Below are 21,795 nucleotides of genomic sequence, written 5' to 3'. Positions count from 1 at the left end.
AACTTATTCGAAGGTTATCCATGTTTGTGGTCCATAAGTTAGAAGTAATACAATAAAGGGAAGCCATACCATAACACCACTAACTCTTGGGTTACTCAATCGAATAGTGGGATTGGACGTCAAATTGTAATGCTCTCGTGGCTGAATTTTCAGGAATGGAATCCAAGCCTTCGACCAGCATATTACATATCCAGCATTTTAACCATTAGACTGAGCCAATCAGCCCAGGAGTTGCATTGATGACATTTAAATAACAGAAACTGTCATTCTCACATGGAAGTAGACAATCTGAATTAATTTTCAAATATTTTGATAAACATCACAGAAAATTTTATCACTAAGTTAAATTAGCACACAAATGCAAATATAGTAAATGTTCGTTTATTTTGATCAATAACTACATATTCAGCATATAACATTGGATTACATGTAACGATCCCAATACGAGTTTCTTTAAAACCCTCCAACACTTTTTTTTATAAGTAATGTGCTTGTAACATTATATTGATGTTAAATATCAGTACATGTTAGCAAGCTATATATATATTTTACAATAACAAACACATTCACAAACTTGTATTCCTAAATTCTGTACACATATAATGCAAATACCTAAAAAAAGCAATTTTCATGCTAAAACAAAAAAACTTAAAAATTCACAATAATATTTTGTATTGATATTGTTAACTGCAATAAAAATAAAAGGAATACGAAATATTATTCTGTTAATCAAAATTTGTTTTCTAAAACAAACCTGATTTTTACCATAAAACTAACTGGTGTATTATCTGTTTTTGCATTTTGCACAAAGCTACATGAGGGCTAGCTATCTGCACTATTCGTCCCTAATTTAGCAGTGTAGGACTAAAGGGAAGGCAGCTAGTCATCACTACCCACCATCAACTTTTGGGCTACTCTTCTACCAATGAATAGTGTGATAGACTGTCCCATATAACGCCCCCATGGCTGAGAGGACAAGCATGTTTGGTATGATGAGGATTCGAACCCACAACCTTCAGATTACGAGTCGAGTGCCTTAACCACCTGGTCATGCTAGGCCCTAAATGATGTAATCAAAATAACTTTCTTTTTGCAAAGTAATATTCATTAAAAGTAAACCTTTTACCTTTAGTTTGAAAAATAAACAAAACATAATTTGGTACACAACATGAACATTATATAAACACTTAAATAATTAGATATTTAATTGAAAGACTGAAAATGTTAGAACTTAAAATATTAGTTGCATTTATTTTCATATTAGACAAAATGTAATATTCACACGATTAAGAGGGACAGGAAAACTTCCAAGCCAACAGCAATGCTATTTAGCATTATTAAATGTTTTTGTATGAATGTAACATGACAAACAACACTGATGAGTCTTTTGCTTTGATATTGTTATATTTTTCATGTATAACTAGTGTGTGTGAAATTAATTATTCAATACACTTAATGAAAAACAATATCGTACTGATAAAATGTTTTCATTTAATATTGTTTTATTTTCAATGTATAACAAATTAACATGCATGTATATATCAATTACAATTTATTATTAAATGCACTTGCTTAACACAGAACTTTTTTACTGTTCAAACATCTCTAGCTGTCATGAAAACTGGCTCACATAAAATACTGACCCAACACAGAATTTATGTATTTCCATATGGTGCTCAACTTTTAACTCAGGCATCCTGTTTTACATTTGTTGAACAAAGAAAAAAAACTTACAACACAAGATTTATATAAAAACAAGTTCCCTTAAAAATTAAACACACACATCCCAAAGATTGTCTCAACGATCATTCCTTTCAGAAAATAAAGTAGGTTTCACTTGTGCCACTTTTCAGTACCTGAATACCAGTTTTCAACAGTCATTTAAAACCAAATGCACCATCTTCAATATAACCTTTTCACACAAAAAAGTTGTTTCTAACTGAATTGTTTATCTAACAGGTTGTAATTGTCTACATTTAGTTGCAAGTTATAATCAGATGTAAAATGTACTGTTCAAAACTTTCTGAAAGAAGTATAATTAAAACAAATATTGCCTTCTATGTGGTATGTTGTCTCAGTATTATAAATTTAACATTCTGCTAAAGTAACAGAAACCAGAGATTAACTATGGTGCATACAATTCCATAGCTGTCTTGTGAACTATCAAATCATTTTTTATTCTATATTAGAAACACAAACTGATTAATTCTTTGTCTTCCATTAACAGTTAAGGTCAATTTTCACACTTTTGTTCCTTTGTCAAAACAAACCAAAAAATTTTAATTCTTGAAAACAAATTATAAATGCCTTTCCCGTCAGAAAAAAAAAATAGCAAAAACACTTTTTTCTATGAAAATAAGTTTGTTACTCTATTATTTTTTCACAGATGTTATCTCTGTAAAAGTTACAATAGAATTTTTGCATAGAAAATCAAATGAAAATCAAGTTTCTTAACACTTACAATTAAGATTTATAGAAACTTTAGGACTTCAAATATAGAATCATATAGAATCTCAATCATTTCTCAATATTAAGTATAGAGTGATTTTAATTTGCAAAAAATACTTATGTAATACTTAAATGACAAGAACTGTTTGCTTGGATAAAAAAAACTGCATTTTGCTAACTAATAAAACAAGTAATTTCAGAAACCCCTATACAGGTTATTACTAGTTTTAATTCTTCTTTGTAAACTACTAACAAGTATTTAACTTTTTTATTCTTAAACAGACCAGGGTAAACTCGTTTTTATTGTACTTTCATCTGCAGCTTAGCTAAGTTAATTTCAAAAAGAAACAATATTTTTTTCTTGAACAAACTAGATAGTAAATGTATACCAATGTTATTGGTAACAACTATTATAACAAATAACAAAACAATTGGTAACTCATCATATCTCTTAAATCTTTAAAAGAAATCCTATGAATCTATTTTATTTTTGTCTGCACCAAAGATTAGATTATATTTTTCCTCACTGTAAGGCCAATCTGGATGTGGCTGACCAAACATCTTGTGACCTAACCACAACGGGACATCCAAAGGCTGAAAGTAAGATTCAAACATGTCTTTCATCAAGTTGTTGAAATTGTTTGGATTCTTATTATTTATTTCTGATACCCATTTCTCTGTAACCTTATCTACAATATTATTTTTCTTCTTACTGAGGGGTAATTCTACATAACCCTTATGCTCAGCATGATTATTAGATGTGAGCCACTTATCAGTAGAAATATCCTGTACAATGTTCAGCAACACTGATTTTCCCTCAGAATCAATCTCTACATTTTTACACAATGGTTTAACCCAAATCTGAGACTCTAAGAATGAATTTCTTTTTAACAAAGACTGTCTGAAATGTTGGATCACTGAATCCTTCAGTTTACTTTTTTTTAATTCATGGTTAGATATATTGTGACTACTCTCATGTAATCCCTTTTTAAAATCTGGTGCCTTAAGAGTTACCTGATCTTTTAAAAAACACTTGTTATCTTGATTTTGTATCATGGAAATTTGCTCTCTTAAAGCTTTAATAATCTGTTTTGCTGGAGTAGTGTGCAGAATGGTTCTCTCTGTATCAGACTGGACCTCATGACTTTTGGAAACAGAGTGGTGGAAACCTGGAAAACATTTTGGGTTTTGTAGCCATTTGTTATAGCTTGCTAGTTCAGGGTCAGAAGAACCAATTGGTGATCTTCTATCCTCAAGCTCAAAATTCACTTCCTAGAAAAACAAAAACTAAACATAAAGCTATGATATGCAAAACATAACACTACCAAACATCTGAAAGGTATATAATAATAATAATAAAAAAAGGTTAAACATTTTTAACAAATAGCATAGGACAATTCATTCAGTGAATTCCTAAAAATTCTCACTGGTGACTTTAATGTGATCTTCAAGTCCTGATGGAGGAACTATTCATTGATTCCTACACATGAAGTTACCACTTTTCCTTGGTATTATGTTTCTTGAAAATGGTATTTCATCTCCTTATCTGCATAATGTATAGGTTATGCAAGTGTAATACATGCACAGAGAATAAGTAAACTCATGAAGAACATTATAGGTCTCCCAAGGAGACAGAGAACAAACAGTGATGGTAGGACCCAAGAAAAGACTGACAGCTAAGGCATCCAAGGGTGTATAGAGTGGCAAAGACAGGGTGGGCACATGCTGACCAACAAGCACTTCCACCCCTTCATGCACTCGTCCATCACACAACCTGTCATTTCTGTGCAAGGAAAACTGCCGAAAGGTAACTGTATCGGTAAGTTTCAGAAATGTTTCCTGTAAGGAAAGACAAACAGGATGGCAAAAATCAATCGATGTTTTGATGTCATCCAGATTAGAACGTAAGCCTCGACAGTTCCACTGTATCAAAGTGGCCATCTTTACTTATGTATAGGTGAATTGAGTGGAGTCTTTCTGTTTTCAACCACGTCTTCTTCCTTTGTTCTCTTTATTAGGAGGACGCCTATCAACCTTCATGGATCCTACCCTGGGTTGAGTGGGTAGGTCTTTCATTGAAAGAAGATTCCAGCAACTGAGGGTGTGAATAAATAATCATTCTGCATCTCAGGGCCAGAAAAGATGGACAAGGGAATGCCAGAACCTGGAGTCAAAGGAATTGGATCCAGGGAGCCACTTGAAGGAGTGATGAGCATTGTTGAAACATACTTAGTGTTTTTGGGATTTTACTCCAAATGTTTGTTATATACTCTCATACAGTTTCTATGGAAGTAACTTTTGATTTTTCAAGATTTTGACCTACCAAATCTAAGTTTTGCTCAAATGGATTGAGATCAGGGTGTTTTTTTTTGTGGTGGGTCATCTAATCATTTGAATGACTAGCAAATTTTTTTCTTAGCTAAGTAATATCTGCATAGATTGGACGCGTGTTTCGCGGGGCCATTATCTTCTTGGTGGTAAAGAGTCCTTTACCATTAATATGCAAACTAACAGGTATATCATGAGGAACTGGTATCTAATGGTACTTGCACTAGTCCATTAATCCATCTACTTTGGAAATATCTTCTGCTGCCTCAGCAGAAAAACAATCCCAAACCATTACACTGCTTTATATACATAGATTTGAAATAAGCAAAAAAATCATAAATTAGTATATCAATACCACAGAATTCCACTGTAATCTATCAAACTTAGTAACAAAGCTGTATTTGGGTCTAAAAAATATCACATTCTGAGAAGATTAAAGGCAACTTACCAATTTCAAGATTTGTACTGAAAGGAAAATACTTTGTTGTAATACTTGAAATTGGTTGATAAAGTCACTAGTAGGACATTCTGAGCTTTTGACTGAAGTGTATATAAAGAAGCATTTCCAAAAATGTGTTTGGTTCAATACCTGAGCAGTATTTCAACAAATAGAAAAGATAGGAGGTTCTTATTTGATATCCTAGCTTGTCAGTATTAGCAATTTGAGTTCCCAATTTATAAGAAGCTATATATTGTGTATTTGGATATCAAACACATCTAATTGGAATCAATGCTGCATTAATCATACCATGTGACACATGAAAATCAGTATGTAGGATTTTTTCTTAATATTTACTTTTAAATTTAGAAATTACTTAATAGGTCACTAAAATTTAAATCATAATCTACAATTTGACACCAAACTTGTTTACATACATTCATAAAATAGTAGTTTAATAACATTTTGAATGTGAATAAACAAATGTGATACAAAATGGCCTTTGACCCATGACAAGTAAGGTCAACAGCTTTATGAATACTACTGTCAAATGATTTTAATTTTGGTGATAGCAGGATCAATCACTATTCCATAACACTAATGTTCTCCAGCCATCAGTGCTTACAAAACCTTTGTGGAATGTTGGAGTTTCCAATTTCACTTTAAGTCATCAACACTTGGGATAACATTTGAAAAACAAAACAGAATACACTTGTGAGAGTTTCTTCATATTTTCAAATGTTATATACCATCTCTAAAAACACTGAATTGTGTAAACCACAAAAACAAACTTGCATCAAATATCTTTTATTGTGTTGAGTTTATTAGCTTCACTTAATAATATTTCATGTAATTTTCTATTATCGTTGGAGCTGTCCATGGATATCTGTAATAAGTTCTTATAATCAAGGTCTGCAACAACAGGAAATAGCTTGACAAACAGATCTGTTACAGTAGCATGTTCTAACAATTCTGATTTGACATACCTTGCATGGACAGTTTTCTCATTCCAAAAATGAGCATAAATGTCACTGTTTCATCATGAGGGACCTACTGAAGCACTCACACAAAATAATATACTCACAATACTTGTTGATTTTCTGCTTTAGAAAGGAAGAGAAATATGTAAAAAAAATCCTTGTATGGCCAAGTAAAAACTTTTGAGAAACATACATAAAACTCCTGTTTTTAAAACCAGATTTACTTTAACAAAAAAATAAATAAATAGTAATATTGATAAACAAAAGATAAATCACAAGATCCACAATACATGTTGAGTGCTGGTTAGTAGAATGTTTTAACTTACTGAGACTGCTCTGCAATTTTGAGGCTCAAATTATATTTTTTGAATATCTTTTACAGTTTCTCATGTATACACAAGAAAGATCACATAATCTAAGTGATAAACATACTACAGGCTAAGAAACACCATTCTACATGACTTAATTGCTTGTGACAGTTAGTGAGTGGCAGCAATGTAGGAATCCTTTATTTGATCAGGTGCATCATTGTAAGATATCCTTAACTATGTTATTTCTCTTTTTAAAAAAATGACAGTAATATGGAATTTTAACATGTGAAGAAATACATTGTATTTATTTTGGACTTAGTTAATCTATTACTTTACAAAAGTACTGCATATTCCAATTCCAGATTACAGAATAATTAACACAAATAACTCACTAGCTGAGTCAATCAAGTATCCTTCACAGTAACATATTCAAAAAACACCATTACCTGTGCTTTGCTACTGAGCCAGTATTTATCATTAATGACAGGTAAGTCCAATGTCCCAAATGCTGATCTCAAGGAAGATAAAGATTCATGATCTGTACTCATGCTTTCCACTTCTTCTTGGGATGTTGTAAAAACAGAAAATGACTCTACTGTTTGGTTATCCTAATAACATGAAATTTGCTTTTAGTTTTTGTTAAAATTCTTAGTTAACAATAAATATACAAGAAGAAAATATAACCAAGAGAACAATAATAACTTCCAAATAATCATTACAGTAAATGGGTAAAAGGTGTAACTGTACTTGAAATAATTATAAACATTACCCCTGAATTTGGTATAAGCCATTCATCTTGTTTGTTTCTTATCTTGGGAAAGCATACTTTAATCTGAAAAAGTAAGATAAAATTAGAATTAGAATAATGTAGATAAAACATTTCAAATACCTAACAGTTGTCTTTCAAATATTCGTGTATCAATGTAACTGGTTATGTTAGAAAGAATTCTGATTATTTTTATGCTTCAGAACGTAAAATATATCTGCTAATTTTCCATGTTAGTGAAACTTACATCCTTACATATTTTTAGATATATAATGTACTTTTACAAAAAAGTGCTACTAAAAGTCAAGTCATAGGAAATCAATATCTAAGAACTGAAGTGAAAACAAAAGCTAATTTCAGTGTATGTACATAAAAACAGCAACAAATCTTTCTAGAATCACAATCTGGTTAGTCGACAATACTGGGAAAATATTTTGGTTAATCAAAACGACTGGACTATTTGGACAAGAGACAATACTAGGATAACATCTGAGTCAGTTAGCAAAACTAGGTTGACAGTCTGGTAAGTTAACAAGACTAGAATCAGGTTCTGATACATTTATCTCTCTCAATCAAAATTTAGAAAGCAGCAATAGCAAAATTAAAAATTTCAAACAAGTGCTCTATACATTTTGTAGATCAAGTACTGATAACATTGTGTAAAAAGTTTAAAGATATATTCACATGCGAAGAACAGATGTTTATGTACAAATTACAAATAGTAACATTACTTCATTTTCATACTTTAATAAAAATGTGAAAACTTTGTTTAAAATAAACTATCTATAACATTATAAAGAGGTAAAGAGTGAGACAGACCTAAGAAGATGTTCAAAAAAAAGTCTAAATTGTTCCCTCAATGATTGAATTTTTACTCAGGAACATTTTCACATTGAAAAGAAGTAGTAATTTCCAGCCAAACACATGAATCTTACTCTGTGAATTAAGATCTGTACCTCCTTTTAGGATAAAGTTACACTTGACTTCTGGGAAATCTTATCAGCCCAGTAGCATTTTTTACTGTGAGGGGAAATTCTGTAGTTGATACATTTGTTGCAAATTCATATTAAGATATTTTAATTTGTAACAAAAAATAAATACAAAAATATTATTGAAACAAGTGAATGTAAACACAGCAAAATAACAGCACTGAAAAAATTGAAATGGTACATTAATAAATGGTAGTCACATGCAAAAACCAAGATATTGAGCAGAAACAGTAAAGGGAGCTAGCTATGCCAATATAGATAACATGAAATTTATGTTATATAAAGATCAGCGTACCGATTGCAAATATCTTTTAGCACGTTTAGGGGGCAAAAGATCAAGAAATCTTTGTATGAGGCACTACCATATCAGAATTTCAACATTCATGATGAAAAAACATAGGTTCAAGAATCTTGGTAGAAACAAATAAAAACCATACAACTCAAGCACTTTCAAGAGGTAGATCTTACTTCTTCAGGGAATTTTAATGTTTACTATACATTTTCCATAGTAATGTCTAAATTTATAGACATGAACTTGTTCCAATGTATCAGCCCTACATTTACAAATTACATTATATTCATATGAGATACTTGGATAAAGTCTCAATATTTCTTTAAACATCTGAGAAGTCAACCTCTTCTATAAGGTCATAATACCTACTCAAAACTAAGAAACTTAAGGAAAATAGAGTAATTTGTGTGTAAAAAACTTATTGAATTACTTTTATAGCAAATTATCTAAGTTTTATTCTGTTATTTAAGAAAAAATATTTAAAACTACAGGATTTACTACAGGTAGCCTGTATGAACTTACAAGCCTAAACTTTACAACCTATTATAGATTATACTGTGAGAACTGAATAAAGACTGTTGGCATACAAAATCAAACTGAAGTTCCACCTGTCTTTCATTAGCATCTGGAAAATTTCCAATAATTTCTCAATGGAGTTTCAATTCTAATATTTCTGAGCTTAAGATCAGTTACATTCACTTGCAGAGTCAAAGCTGTGTTGCTAGATGATAGTTTGAAGGTGAAAGACATACTTACAACCAATATAAAGAAATCATTTAGTTGTAGCCTGAAGAAATCTCTACCAATGTATGGATTTGTAGCATAAGACAAAAAAAAACAAAAAAAAACACAACTGATTAGTCCATTCTTCTCTTGAAGTGTACCTGGTGTTTGGCAAGTGTTTTTCACCTTACGCGTATTAGTTTGCCAAACAGTTAGATTGCATTTAGAATTGGCATTTTAATTTGTTATGTATTATTTGCATATTTGAAAATTTTATGATTGTATACATTTAACTCAATGTAGTTTGAGTTGTGGAAATGTCTAAGCAAGATGGTGTCATTTGGGTGTGCAAGTGCTAGTGAAAGAGTTTGTGGATGACCTTTGCCACGTAATAGCTATTACAACCACAGGGTCACGTTGACAGGAATAGTTTGGCAAAGGTAAGAATAAAAGACAAAGAATTACAAAGGAAAATTAAAAATAAACTAAGTGAAAAGAAAAAGATGTGAAATTATGGATGTGAGAAAAAAGAGGATTACAAAATAATCTATAAACATTTAAAAGCTATGCACATATTTCAATATTTTTTATAATTTAATGATTTCATTGCAGTGTACAATGATATAATAGAGAAAATGAAAAATAAAATATAAACATTTACTTTAAAAATCATTTGATATTCAAAGATATGTTCTAGAGATTATGCAAATGAAATTTGAAAACTATAAGATAATAAGTAGTATTTTTATACTCGAAATGTAAATTACATTGACTGCGAGTTATTCTGATTCTGAGTGCATATAAGTATATTAAATAACTCAAAATTAAATGTCTCATTTTTCTAAAATTACATAATTTTAGAATTGTATAAGATAAATTTGAAACTATTTCATCAACTAGTTTCATTTTTATGAAAAACTTTCAAAAGAAAGTCATATAGTTAAAGGGTATAAAGAACATAATCTGAACATAAATGTATTACAGTCCACCAGTTTGGACATGACGTAAATATTCATTTTACTAATGCACTGGAAAAGCATATCACATTGTAATGAAAGAGAATAAACCTGTGATATAAAACTGACAATAATGTGATACATCTGAAGCTTGCAATAATGTCAAAAATAATAGAACTCACATTCTGAAGTCCATCATCTTGTAAAGTTTTATGGAACAAGTGATGGCTATCATCTTCATAGTCTTCCTCTTCAGGCAAAGGTAATAAACCCGACTGTCCATCGGCTATTTTCACACGACCAAAGCCTTGTATGGCTGACTTTAGCTCTTGTTCACCATCCAGTTGAAACTCAAGTTTCTTCAAAGAGACTGACTGTTGGGCACTAAGCAAAGTTAGAATATGGAATACAAAAAAACAATTTCAGCTATACATTTCAGTAACATAAGAATTACTATGATGTTCTGTTTAAATTAACCAGGTCAAACCTTAATATCATAGCAACTAATCTTTTCTCCCACTTTATATTTTATAAATATCCCTTTCTAATCTGATTCATTTTTATATTCATCATATCCTGATTGACAACACTTTTGAAAATAAATGATGCAAGAGAGATCCATTTTTTTCATTTGTTTCTCTCAATTATATTGACATTTCTTTACCTTCATTATTACAACTTTTGAATAAATACAGACAATAAACATTTACAAGATACACTTAACCCTTTCGACATGGTTGGACACTGCAGTCGACTTGAAGGCTCAGCTCGGCAAGCGACCTTCCTTTATTCCTGTTATGTTTATGTATTGAATTTAACATATATAGTATTGGGTACAATCTCTGAATATTTCAGGGGCTTTTGTTGAGTTATTGCCGAGATATCATGCTTTCAGTACTGATACCATAATTAGTTGAAGTATCAAACATATATATTCAGCACCATGCCAAACATTAAAAGTTGTTATTCAGAGCAGAAAGGATTAAATCTGAATATTGCAATACCGTATACTTACATTTTTACTAGGAACAACTTTAGAAGCAAGTCAGTTGGATTCAAAGAAATTACATTTTGGTCATAAAGTGCAATTTATAATCTGTGATTTATAATCAAGCAAAGCCATATCAGGCTATCTGCTGAGCCCACCAAGGGGAATTGAACCCCTGATTTTAGCATTGTAAATCCATAGACTTACTGTTGTACTAGCAGGGGACAATTTATAATGTAAGCACAGATATATACTATAAATATTGTATAGACTAAACTGCAGTAACTTTTTAGTTAATAATTTTTTATGTTAATTTTTGACTATTGTCTGAATAATAAGTTTATTTTTTCATTATTTATTGAACAAAACCCACTATACAATAACATTAAACTTGTCTTAATAGACTGTTACTCTGCCATTCAAAAATTAAACACTTAAATAAAAATACAACAAGAGCATTACTGAAGAGAAAAGATGTTGGAAAGAAAAGCTCTTATACTGTTACAGATTTTTGAATAGTATTTTATATTATAATTTGTAATAATTTGAGTTAAGTAACTAATGAAAAACTTGATTCAGTAAGACTGGTAGGTAAAAATAGTTGGATTAAAGTTTTAAATTTAAGCTCAGTCAAATTAGTGGTGTAACTTGTACAACAATGTACACTTTAGACATGTAAAAGCACCTTAAGCTTAGCTATAATTTAACTTTCTGGCAAATTATAAAACAGGTTAAATACATTGTTTTATTAAAGAAATACAATCTAAAGACTAGTTAATTATTTTTATATATTGATGATAAACTTATTTACTTGACTTTAGATCCATCAGTTTAAATTAGCTAATAGGTAGGTTATAAATCAGGCTAGGCACATATTATATAAACATAAAGACTAGTTACCTGTCACTGCTTTAAAGATATAGTTAATTACTTTATGTTCATACTAATGTATTTAAGTATATTTGGTTCTCAAATGTTAGCCTTAACAGTGTTGGCAATACATTACTGGTATTTAGTACTAAACACTCATTTACAGGCTACAAATACAATAGTTAAAATTAGTGTAAGAGTTCAGTTTGTTTGGTGTGATTGGTAAAATGAGTGGATTTTATTTGGGAGCTCAGGAAATATATGTACTTATAATGAAACTGGTAATGCAGATGTGGAATTTGTATGTAGAGTTTGTAGTCTGGAGAAGTTGAAGGCTATTCCAGTTAAAGTGGAGACAACAAATAAAGAGAAGTGCAGACTGTGTGAAATGGAAGCAGGATTTCAGGAGGAGTTTAAGGTTTTATATACAAGGGATACATCTGCTAACAATGATATTAGGAAGTTACAAAGAGTATTATTATGAATAAAATTAAAAACATTGGATTTAAGTGTAATGAACCTGTTCTACTGAGCAACAGATTTCAGCCCTTGATTTGTGTAAATAAGGAACAACTGGAGGGAAGAAAACAAGAGGGTCAGAGAAGAATGTGAATAAAAAATTCAAGGAGTTTACAGTTATAGGCATATGAATAGGATAGTCTGTACTACAAATAGGAAGAATCACATCATGATACCCAATGACACAGATGGAGAATATAACTGATGGAGCAGGGGTATAATAAAGGGGGCCAGCAGAGATGCAGCTTTTGTTGTGCATATAGGAGCTAATGATGTGAGAAAAGGTAGATCAGAGGATGCTGATTAATAAGGGGTTGATAAAGAGATTCAAAGAAAAATGCCATAACTGTGTCTAGGATACTGCCTAGAATTAATTGTGAGGATGAGATTGTAAGTCAGTCATCAGGGCTAAATGCTATGCTTAAGATAACAGGAAAGGATAAGGAGATTGGCTGGTTGCACTTGAAGGATCAGTTCAAGGACAGAAGAGAGCTTTTTGAAAATAGATAGTTTACATTTAAACAGGGTAAGAGCTGACTCATTTATAAGGGCTGTCAACTCAGCACTGTGACTAAAGAATAACGAGGGCTAGGATAAACTAAATGCAAAGAAATATGATATAGAGAAAAGTTTAGCATAGGAACTCAGAAAAGTAGTAGTTTTAAAAATAACCTTAATTGTTACTGTTGTAATGCTAGAAATATCAGAAAAAACAGATGACTTTAGGGCACTGATAAGAATGGAGGATATTTAATATAATGAAAATAACTGAAAGATGGTTAAATATAGATAATTTTGATGACAATTTTTTTAAAATATAGGGTTACAGACTACTTGAAGGGATAGAATACTAAAAAGGGAGGAGTGACTACGTGTGAAATGTTAGTTACAACTTGTTGAAATTGAGGATATTAATTATAATGAAAAGAATATTGAGTTTCTATTTGTGGACATAAAGGGAAAGGCTTTTAATGGAAAGCTACAAAAGGTCTTGTTTGTTTTGTTTTTGAATTTCGCACAAAGCTACTCAAGGGCTATCTGTGCTAGCCGTCCCTAATTTAGCAATGTAAGACTAGAGGGAAGGCAGCTAGTCATCACCACCCACCGCCAACTCTTGGGCTACTCTTTTGCCAACAAATAGTGGAATTGACCATCACATTATAACATCCCCACAGCTGAAAGGGCTAGCATGTTTTGCGTGAAGGAGATGGGAACCCGAGACCCTCAGATTACAAGTTGCACGCCTTAACACGCCATGCCGGGCCTACAAGAGTTCTATCTGCACTACACATCCCTAATTTAGCAGTGTAAGATAGGAGAGAAGGCAGCTAGTCATCACCACCCACCATGAACTCTTGTGCCATTCTTACCAATGAATAGTGGGATTGACCCTTACATTATATTGCCCCACAGCTGAAAGGGCGAGCATGTTTGTTGTTACAGGAATTTGAACTCTCAATCTACTACAAAGTACTTGTGCAAGAATCTCTTTTCATGCTAGATTTCCAAGCAGTAAAATGAATTAAAACTTTCATATTTTTAGACCCAGATACACCTTGGCTACTAAGCTTAAATTATAATGAAATCTTATGGTTATTTCAAACTGTATATATAAAACAAAAATAAATTTTGTTTCACATTCTCCATACGTGAAATCTGATAAGTCTTAGTAACCTATGGCAAGCAGCAAACAAGTACAAGTTTTGTAATTATAGAAGTAACTGTTCACTACAATTCATTTACTCTTCCATGTTTTAATAAAAATAACTAAGAATTTAGTGTATACATTTAGGTAGCTCTTCAAAATGAAAGTTAGAAAAGTCATGCTCTTAACCCTTAACATTTTTTTGTATGTGTAAAAAAAACCCTTGTGGTGAAATTTTAAGTCATTTAGACTAAATTTATGGGTTGTACATGGAGTTTGTAATTTTACGCGTGGCTCACTTAAATGTTTGGAGTTGATTATTTATTCCACACTGCTATACTTGTGATTTTGACTGCTCCAGTTGAACTTGCTATGTACTGCACATTTTGAAGTTGTTTTTAACTGTGCACAGTAATCTGGTGTATGCAGACCAGTGGTAAAATATATTTAATTAGTACTATAATTTATTTATTATTTACTGTAATTTTTTCAGAATAATTGATCAGTGATTGATCATGACAACTAGTTCCAAAGATTATCTTTACAAACTAGATGGTGGGATTGAAGGAACAAAACTTCCTTCTAAAGGACAAGTTCTTTCATTCTGTCTGCACCTTCACATTAAGGAAGGAAAGACAATTAGGGAAAGTGCCACAACAGTGATCATGTGTGTAACAGAATTCTGGGAGAAATGATGAGCACCGAACAATGATCTGAATCTTCTGAAGGCTCTCCATGCCTGTCCCATGTTCTAGACACCTCTGGTACCTGTCAGAAGAGCTGGTGGCCCTTGCTTTTTTTTTTATCCATCTGTGTCTTCTTCTAGAAAGAAGCTCATGGCAAGGGCAACAAGGGAATGTGAAGGAACAGAACATGTTCCTAAATGTCAGACAGTCAATTCAGCAGCTTTAGGTCTCTGACCTTGTGACTAGAGGGTCTCCATCCTCATCTATCCATTGACTTCCTTGACCAGGATATACACACTTGGCCAGCTAGAGAGGATTATAAGGAGGTTCTTAAGGTTTTCAACAGTCTCACTGTCACAAATGATCACAAAGAGCATGGAGTTGCACTTACTGAAGAGTATGGTCATCTCATAACAAGGGATGAACAGCAAACCCCATATCTGCTTCAAGTTGTGAAAGAACATTGTAGGAGGTTTCCCGATTCCAGGAAATCAATGCTTATCAGGCAACCATTATACCCCTGCCTTTAAGCAGCTAATACTCCCTTTTTAGACAGGAGAGCCCAAGTGCTTGCATTTTTATGCCACCAGACACTCTTCTGTTTATTATTATGAAAATATCCTTAACTAAGATATTTATCAAAACTTTTAAAGTTACTGTGTATCCCCTAAAACTTGAATGATTCAAAAATATTTTGCATTCAGTTTTACCTCAATACCAAAAGAATTAGAGGTTAGGAATAAAACAATTGAAAAAAAAAATGTATCTGATGTAGCTAAGAACCATCTTAATATACACACAATGTATTATAATCAAAATGTGACCATACTTTACAAAATACTTGTAAATTAAAACAAGACCAAATCAGGTCACTTTGTAAATACCAGTTTTATATTCTTGAATATGGTAACAAGTTGCATATCACTGTAACTTCTGTAATGTTAGCCATATAGATATATACCATAGTGAAAATAAATAAAATATGAAGTTTTGACTTAAAAAAACATTTGATAATTATCTGGAGATTATTAAGATTTTGTATGTGAAGTTTAAAAACTTTCTGATACATAAAAGTACCTTGTATGTTGGATAGTCAACAAATGTAACAGGAAAGAGAAACATTATTTAAGAAATCTACATGTTTACTGATAATCAAACCTTTTTGAAGATACTTATACTAATTTAAAAATTATAGCATGAAAACTATAACAAGCACAAAATAGTTACAAGATTGGTCCCTGGGACCAAGCCCATGCTGAAAGAGTTAAGACTGTAAAAGGAATTGACAGTGTTAATGCAGAATATTCTTTGATGTTCAACAGTGAGAACAGAAGGAATAGGAGGCAAAAATATAAATCTTGGAGAGATAACAGTTTTGTTTAGGTGTGAGAAATTTTATGTTTATGCATCAGAAATGGGTTGCCTTCAGATACTGTGGAGGTAGGAATTCAAGTGAGTTTTAAAAATGTTTGATAACTATACGAATGATAAGGGCTGGTTTAATATCTCTGTTTCAATTTATTTTAGTAGTTTAAGATTCATTTAGAGGATGGTACAGCCAAGATGGGTCAACAGAACCTTTACTGTCTCTAAACATTGTTAATATGTAAATTTTACTCATTACTGGCAGTGTTAAAAAAGACAATTGTTAATTGGAACACAATCATAATTAAGGTTAAAGGTTTAATAAAAATCTCAAAAACACTTAGAATATGACAGAAAAAGAAGGAAATATTGAAATGATTTGTCCTTTATGCACAGATACAACACAAAATCTACAACCTGGTGAATTAAATCAGTCTTGTATCTACTGTCACACTGACTGTGTTTGTATGTTTCAATTAACCACAACTTCATTAGTCAGTTCATTGATTTTGTGAATGTAATGAACACATTACTACAGTATATTTATGCCTCCTGAATACCTCTATCAACATTATCTTGTGACATATTTCTATCTCAAATATTGCAGATATACCGTATACTTCAAATTTAAGATGCACTCCACTTTTCAAAAGGGATTTTTGAGAAAAATTAAAAAATTGGATGATAATTAGAAAGGAGTAAATACATTTTAAAAGAGTTTATTAATGAATAAAATAAATATATGTATATATATAAATGTATATTTTATACAGGAAATTTAAAATTTTCATTACAATAATGTTTCTTCCTGCTTTCTTTATTTAATCAAAATGCTACTACGATGTTTCTACTGACTCACTGTTATATTCTGAAGGTGAAGTATCTTCATTGCTTGATTCACTACTGTCCCAAAGAATGTCATCTTGCTTTCCATCTTCTGCATTGGCTAAACATTTTAAAAACAATCTTCTAATAATACCATCTGACATTTCTTTCCAAGCTTTTGAAATCCATTCCACTATTGTTGATTCTGATGCCCTTTTTATTATACCTCTCAGTGTCAAAGCATGATTGTCTTTGTTCAGCCAAGCATCATAATGCTTACAGATAAGATCTTTGAATGACTTGTTAATGGACAAATCAAGATGTTGTAACTGACATGTCATTCCACTAGGAATTACCACCAGATCTATTTTTGTTCTTTACCCTACTCTTGATTTTATCAGAGAGATGGCCATGAAATGCATCCATTACAAGCATGTTCCACTGCTTTAATAATACATCAGGCTGACGTTTCCATACACATCCCAATCATTATTCCATTAACTCTGATGTCATCCATGCATTTCTTTTGTGCACAAACTATTACATCCTTACAAAAATTTTCTTTTGGCAATGTTTTCTGTTTAATATAACACAAAGTGGTAATTTAATTCCATCTGCAGTTACACAAAGCATGACATTAACTCTTTTACTTTTCATAACCAGTGGTTTTGATTGTCACCTGTTTTTCTCCTTTGGCATTTACAGTGTGGTTGCATGGCATGCTGCCATTTCATCTGTATTACCAATTTGGTTTAGGGAATACTAATTCCTTTGGTGTAGACCAATAACATAACATTGATATTCAACATGTTTGGTTTCAATATCTGATGGCAATTTTTGACTAATTGTCGTCTTTTGCCATAATGATAAACCTTCTCTTTCATAACTTTGTCACTATTTTCTGCACATTATTTTGCTGTTAACATTAAGACTTCTCTCATTACAGGCACTACTTTATTTCATAATTCTCTGAAATACATTGAAATCAATTTCAGGATATCTTCCCTTTCTTGGATCAAAAAATTACTTTGTGCTTTTCCTGCAAGAAAACAACTTGGTTTTCATACCACACCAAATAACATATATTTGCTTCACTCAGCTGTATACTTTTTACCAGCTGTACAAATCCCAATCTGTTTGGTGCACAATATAAATATTCTTTTAAATTTGGCATCATACATAAAACACTTTTTCATGGATAAAAAATACAAAAATAATCACAATAAAATAGTGTCTGGACAAAAAGAAAGTCAAAGACTGAGGATAGTGATATTCAACTACAATGATGGAGGTGCTAACATTGACAAATTTGATATTTTGTACGTGTTTTTGGTCTTCCTAGCTAAGTTCTTTTTAAAATTTAGTGCTATCTGCTTGTTAATTTAGGATTTTTTTACACATCTTTGTTGTTCGAGAAAAATATTTTTGAGACTTTAAAAGAGTGAAAATTAATATTTCATATTTAAGATACTAATTTTCAGTTCAGAAAAATGTGAAAAGGTGCATTTTAAATTTAAAGTAACACAGTATGTGTAAAGTATAAAGAGTATTTTCTATTTTTTTCCAGTGTATAACCACGAACACATGAACATAAAGATTATACATCTACAAGAAAATGTGTAATGTAAATAAAACTGTACAAACTTGTTTACACAAACTCAGACTAGGCCAATGATAAATATTAATAATTCCTGTTCTCCATTCAAACATAGCTGAAAATTTATAGGGTGTAAAAAAATGTGTTAGAAAAAATTGAAAAAAACTGCATGTTTTCTTTAGGCTACTATATTACAGCATAAACTAAAGTAAATATAGGACATATACAGTTAAGGGCAGCTTTTGAGCATTTATGTTCTCATCAATAGTAAATTTACATACATTCCAGACAAGACACACACACACACTTTAATATGCTAATAAATGTTCACATGTAAAAGATCCTAGTTAGCCACTGAAAAAAAATAGGTTTTTTAAGGCTTACTTTTTCTAAAAATACAAAATATAATTTTATAAACCACAATACAGTTACAAATGTAATTTACTTTTGACAGATAATAAATGTAAATGTCTACACTAATCTGTAAAAATCCCACAAATAAATCCATTACATAGTGTTTGTTCTAATAATGCTGATAAATTAGTTTTCATAAAAAAATGCTACAAAATCATCACATTCCAAAACACCTGTATCAAATAATTACAGGAATATTGTTCATACATTATAAAAAAGGTCAGGCTATGTTTTTGCTTCAAATTTAAGTTTAACTCAAAAATAATAATGTTAACCTACATGGCTTTTTGTCTATTTTAAGCAAAACTAAAGGAAAAAAAGATGTTGCCAAATTTAAAGACTTTTATAGATTTAAAGGTTTCACTGAAAAGCCTGCACATATAAACCTGTGCACACAAGATAATAATATAATGCAGATGAGTATGACACTATGCAGCTCTTAAATTATTCACAATGACTTGCTCACTTTAAGCTTATAATTTTTCATTAAAAAAATAAGGCAAGAGTAAGACAAACAACAGCATCATAAAAATTACATTTCTTACATCAAATTAAAAAAAACATGAATAAAAACAACTTATCCTTCAATTTGTTATGAATAACCAAGAACTAACACAATTTTGGAAATAAACTGTTTCAGTGTAAGAGCATTCACATGCACACAAACTCACATATTCACTATATTTCTGTCCAGTATCCCAGATGATGGCATCAAGCAGTTTTCTCCTAGAAATTTTGTGAAAGACTTTAAGCTTCCCAAAGTCTGGTACAGTTGAGCAAGATGGTTCTGAAGTAAGGCATTTTGATGTGCCATCATAGCATCAACTTGGCGATACAGTTGGATTTCTCTTTGATGAACCATCGAGAGCTGTGATGTTATGTGTTCATGAATGGCAGACTTAACCTAAATAAAAATAATCAAGGCAGTGTGTAATATGTAGATTAAAAATATGTTTATTCTCTTTGAATTGAAGGAAAAACAAGAAATTATTATACAATGTGCCAAAAGACCCATGACATTGAGTGGTATAATGGAGAAGAAACAAGTAATTTTATCTAGATTACTGGAATCATTAATATTTAAAAAATGCAGTTATTGATTTAAAAATACATGAATACCAGTATATAAACTATAATGTACATGTATTTTTTTAGGGTTAGTAAAGATGAATTTGCAATTATAGCAAGATTTCACTGGTGAAAATTCTATTTTAACACGTTTACACACATTAAGTACTTGTGCTATAACTTTTGAATAGCATGTATATCTTCACAAAATTTGATAGATTTTAGTAAAGATTTGTTTGTGAAAATAGCCTGTTTCATTACTAGTCTGAGTGCAAAGTGATTTCATGTTATGATTAAAGACTATTCTTCATTCCAAAAATCTCAAACATTATTTGCATAATCCCTAAAACCTAAATATATTTCAAACATTTGTTTTCAGTAAACCTTTATATTTTATATTATTTTCTATACTCATGTAGGGTCTATCACTTGACCAGCCTCGTAAACACTATGAAAGAGATAAAAAAAATAAATGACGGCTATAATTTATCATACATAGAAAATGAGTTTTGGTTGATATTTGTCTCCTGTCACATAATAGCTTTCTCAAGTTATCCAATGTCTTCTCATTGAAAATACCTCTATTTTTCAAATGCACATAATTTAGCACATACTTTCAAAAGAAATTAAATAGAAAGTTTACAGAAATTATAAAAATAAATCCATTAAACCTAAATAATTACTATGATAATATATGATAACCTAATTCTTGTCCTATACATCCATATTTAAACTTTATAACTGTTTTCCAGGTTGTTTTAGTAGTAGATAATTAAGCCCTTGGTATGGTACTATAGTAAGTTTTCAACTGAGACATACTGAAACTAAGAGAAACACCTGAAAATTTAGATATGTACAGTATGCTCAAACAGTGACAGGTTCTAAGTAAAAATAGTCATTCTTCAGGATGGGAAGAAACATTCTGATGACAAATTAACAATTAAGTTGTTTTGTACATATGTAGAGCTCTCAGCAGCTCTTGTACAAATTAAAACATCAACTTTTTTATTCCATGTATTATACCAAATAAGTATAAGAATATGAAACTCATTCATTAAAACATTAAGTTCAAATTGTTGAAATATACAGAACGCATAAACTTTAAACCTTAAAAATTTGGGACAAAAATATATGAAAAAGCTAGAAAAAAAAACTGTCTTCAGTTCCAATACTTTAGGAATAATTTATTTTGTTTATCTTAAACTGTTATACATGAAAATGTATCACACATGCAAAATAGTACAAAACCTGTGACAACATGATATAATTAACTTCATTCTGTAGGTTTCTTCTCTGCAAATTTCCTGTATTAAAACTACTGATTTTTTGTTGATGAAAATAAATATATTACTTTGTTATATTTTCAAACAAACTTTTATATATTAATACAATTTCACTCTAAAAACAAAAACACTATGACAACTATGACTATAAACTAGTGGCAAACATCAGGTGTTCATTAGTTGAGAACTTCTTCCACTGTTGGATCAAAGTTATTTTTTTAAACATGTACAAAAATCAATACATAATGTTAATAACAAATCATAAAATAAACAATGTCAAAGCTCACTAGATGGAATAGTTAT

General features: G+C 30.9%; 1 protein-coding gene across 6 annotated transcripts in view; it reads right to left on the bottom strand.

Moving 5' to 3' along the window:
• Nucleotides 1-365: 365 nt before the first annotated feature.
• The window catches only part of LOC143253647 (uncharacterized), a 29,936-nt gene continuing 8,506 nt past the window's right edge, over nucleotides 366-21,795 (bottom strand). For 3 of the 6 annotated variants that reach the window (XM_076507837.1, XM_076507840.1, XM_076507839.1), the window contains exons 3-7: nucleotides 19,813-20,045; nucleotides 10,415-10,616; nucleotides 7,276-7,338; nucleotides 6,953-7,114; nucleotides 366-3,720 (exon numbers count right to left, since the gene is read on the bottom strand). In XM_076507837.1, the coding sequence (XP_076363952.1) occupies nucleotides 2,920-3,720; nucleotides 6,953-7,114; nucleotides 7,276-7,338; nucleotides 10,415-10,616; nucleotides 19,813-20,045 (1,461 nt within the window). In that variant the 3' untranslated portion in view covers nucleotides 366-2,919. The remainder of the gene's footprint in view (nucleotides 3,721-6,952; nucleotides 7,115-7,275; nucleotides 7,339-10,414; nucleotides 10,617-19,812; nucleotides 20,046-21,795) is intronic. The other 3 variants (XM_076507842.1, XM_076507843.1, XM_076507841.1) reach the window with 1 other exon arrangement.

Source organism: Tachypleus tridentatus, chromosome 6, assembly GCF_004210375.1.
Source record: "Tachypleus tridentatus isolate NWPU-2018 chromosome 6, ASM421037v1, whole genome shotgun sequence".
In the NCBI taxonomy this organism is placed as follows: Eukaryota; Metazoa; Arthropoda; class Merostomata; order Xiphosura; family Limulidae; genus Tachypleus; species Tachypleus tridentatus.
The sequence above is the reverse complement of the archived record's forward strand: the minus strand, read 5'-3'. Positions and strand labels throughout refer to the sequence as shown.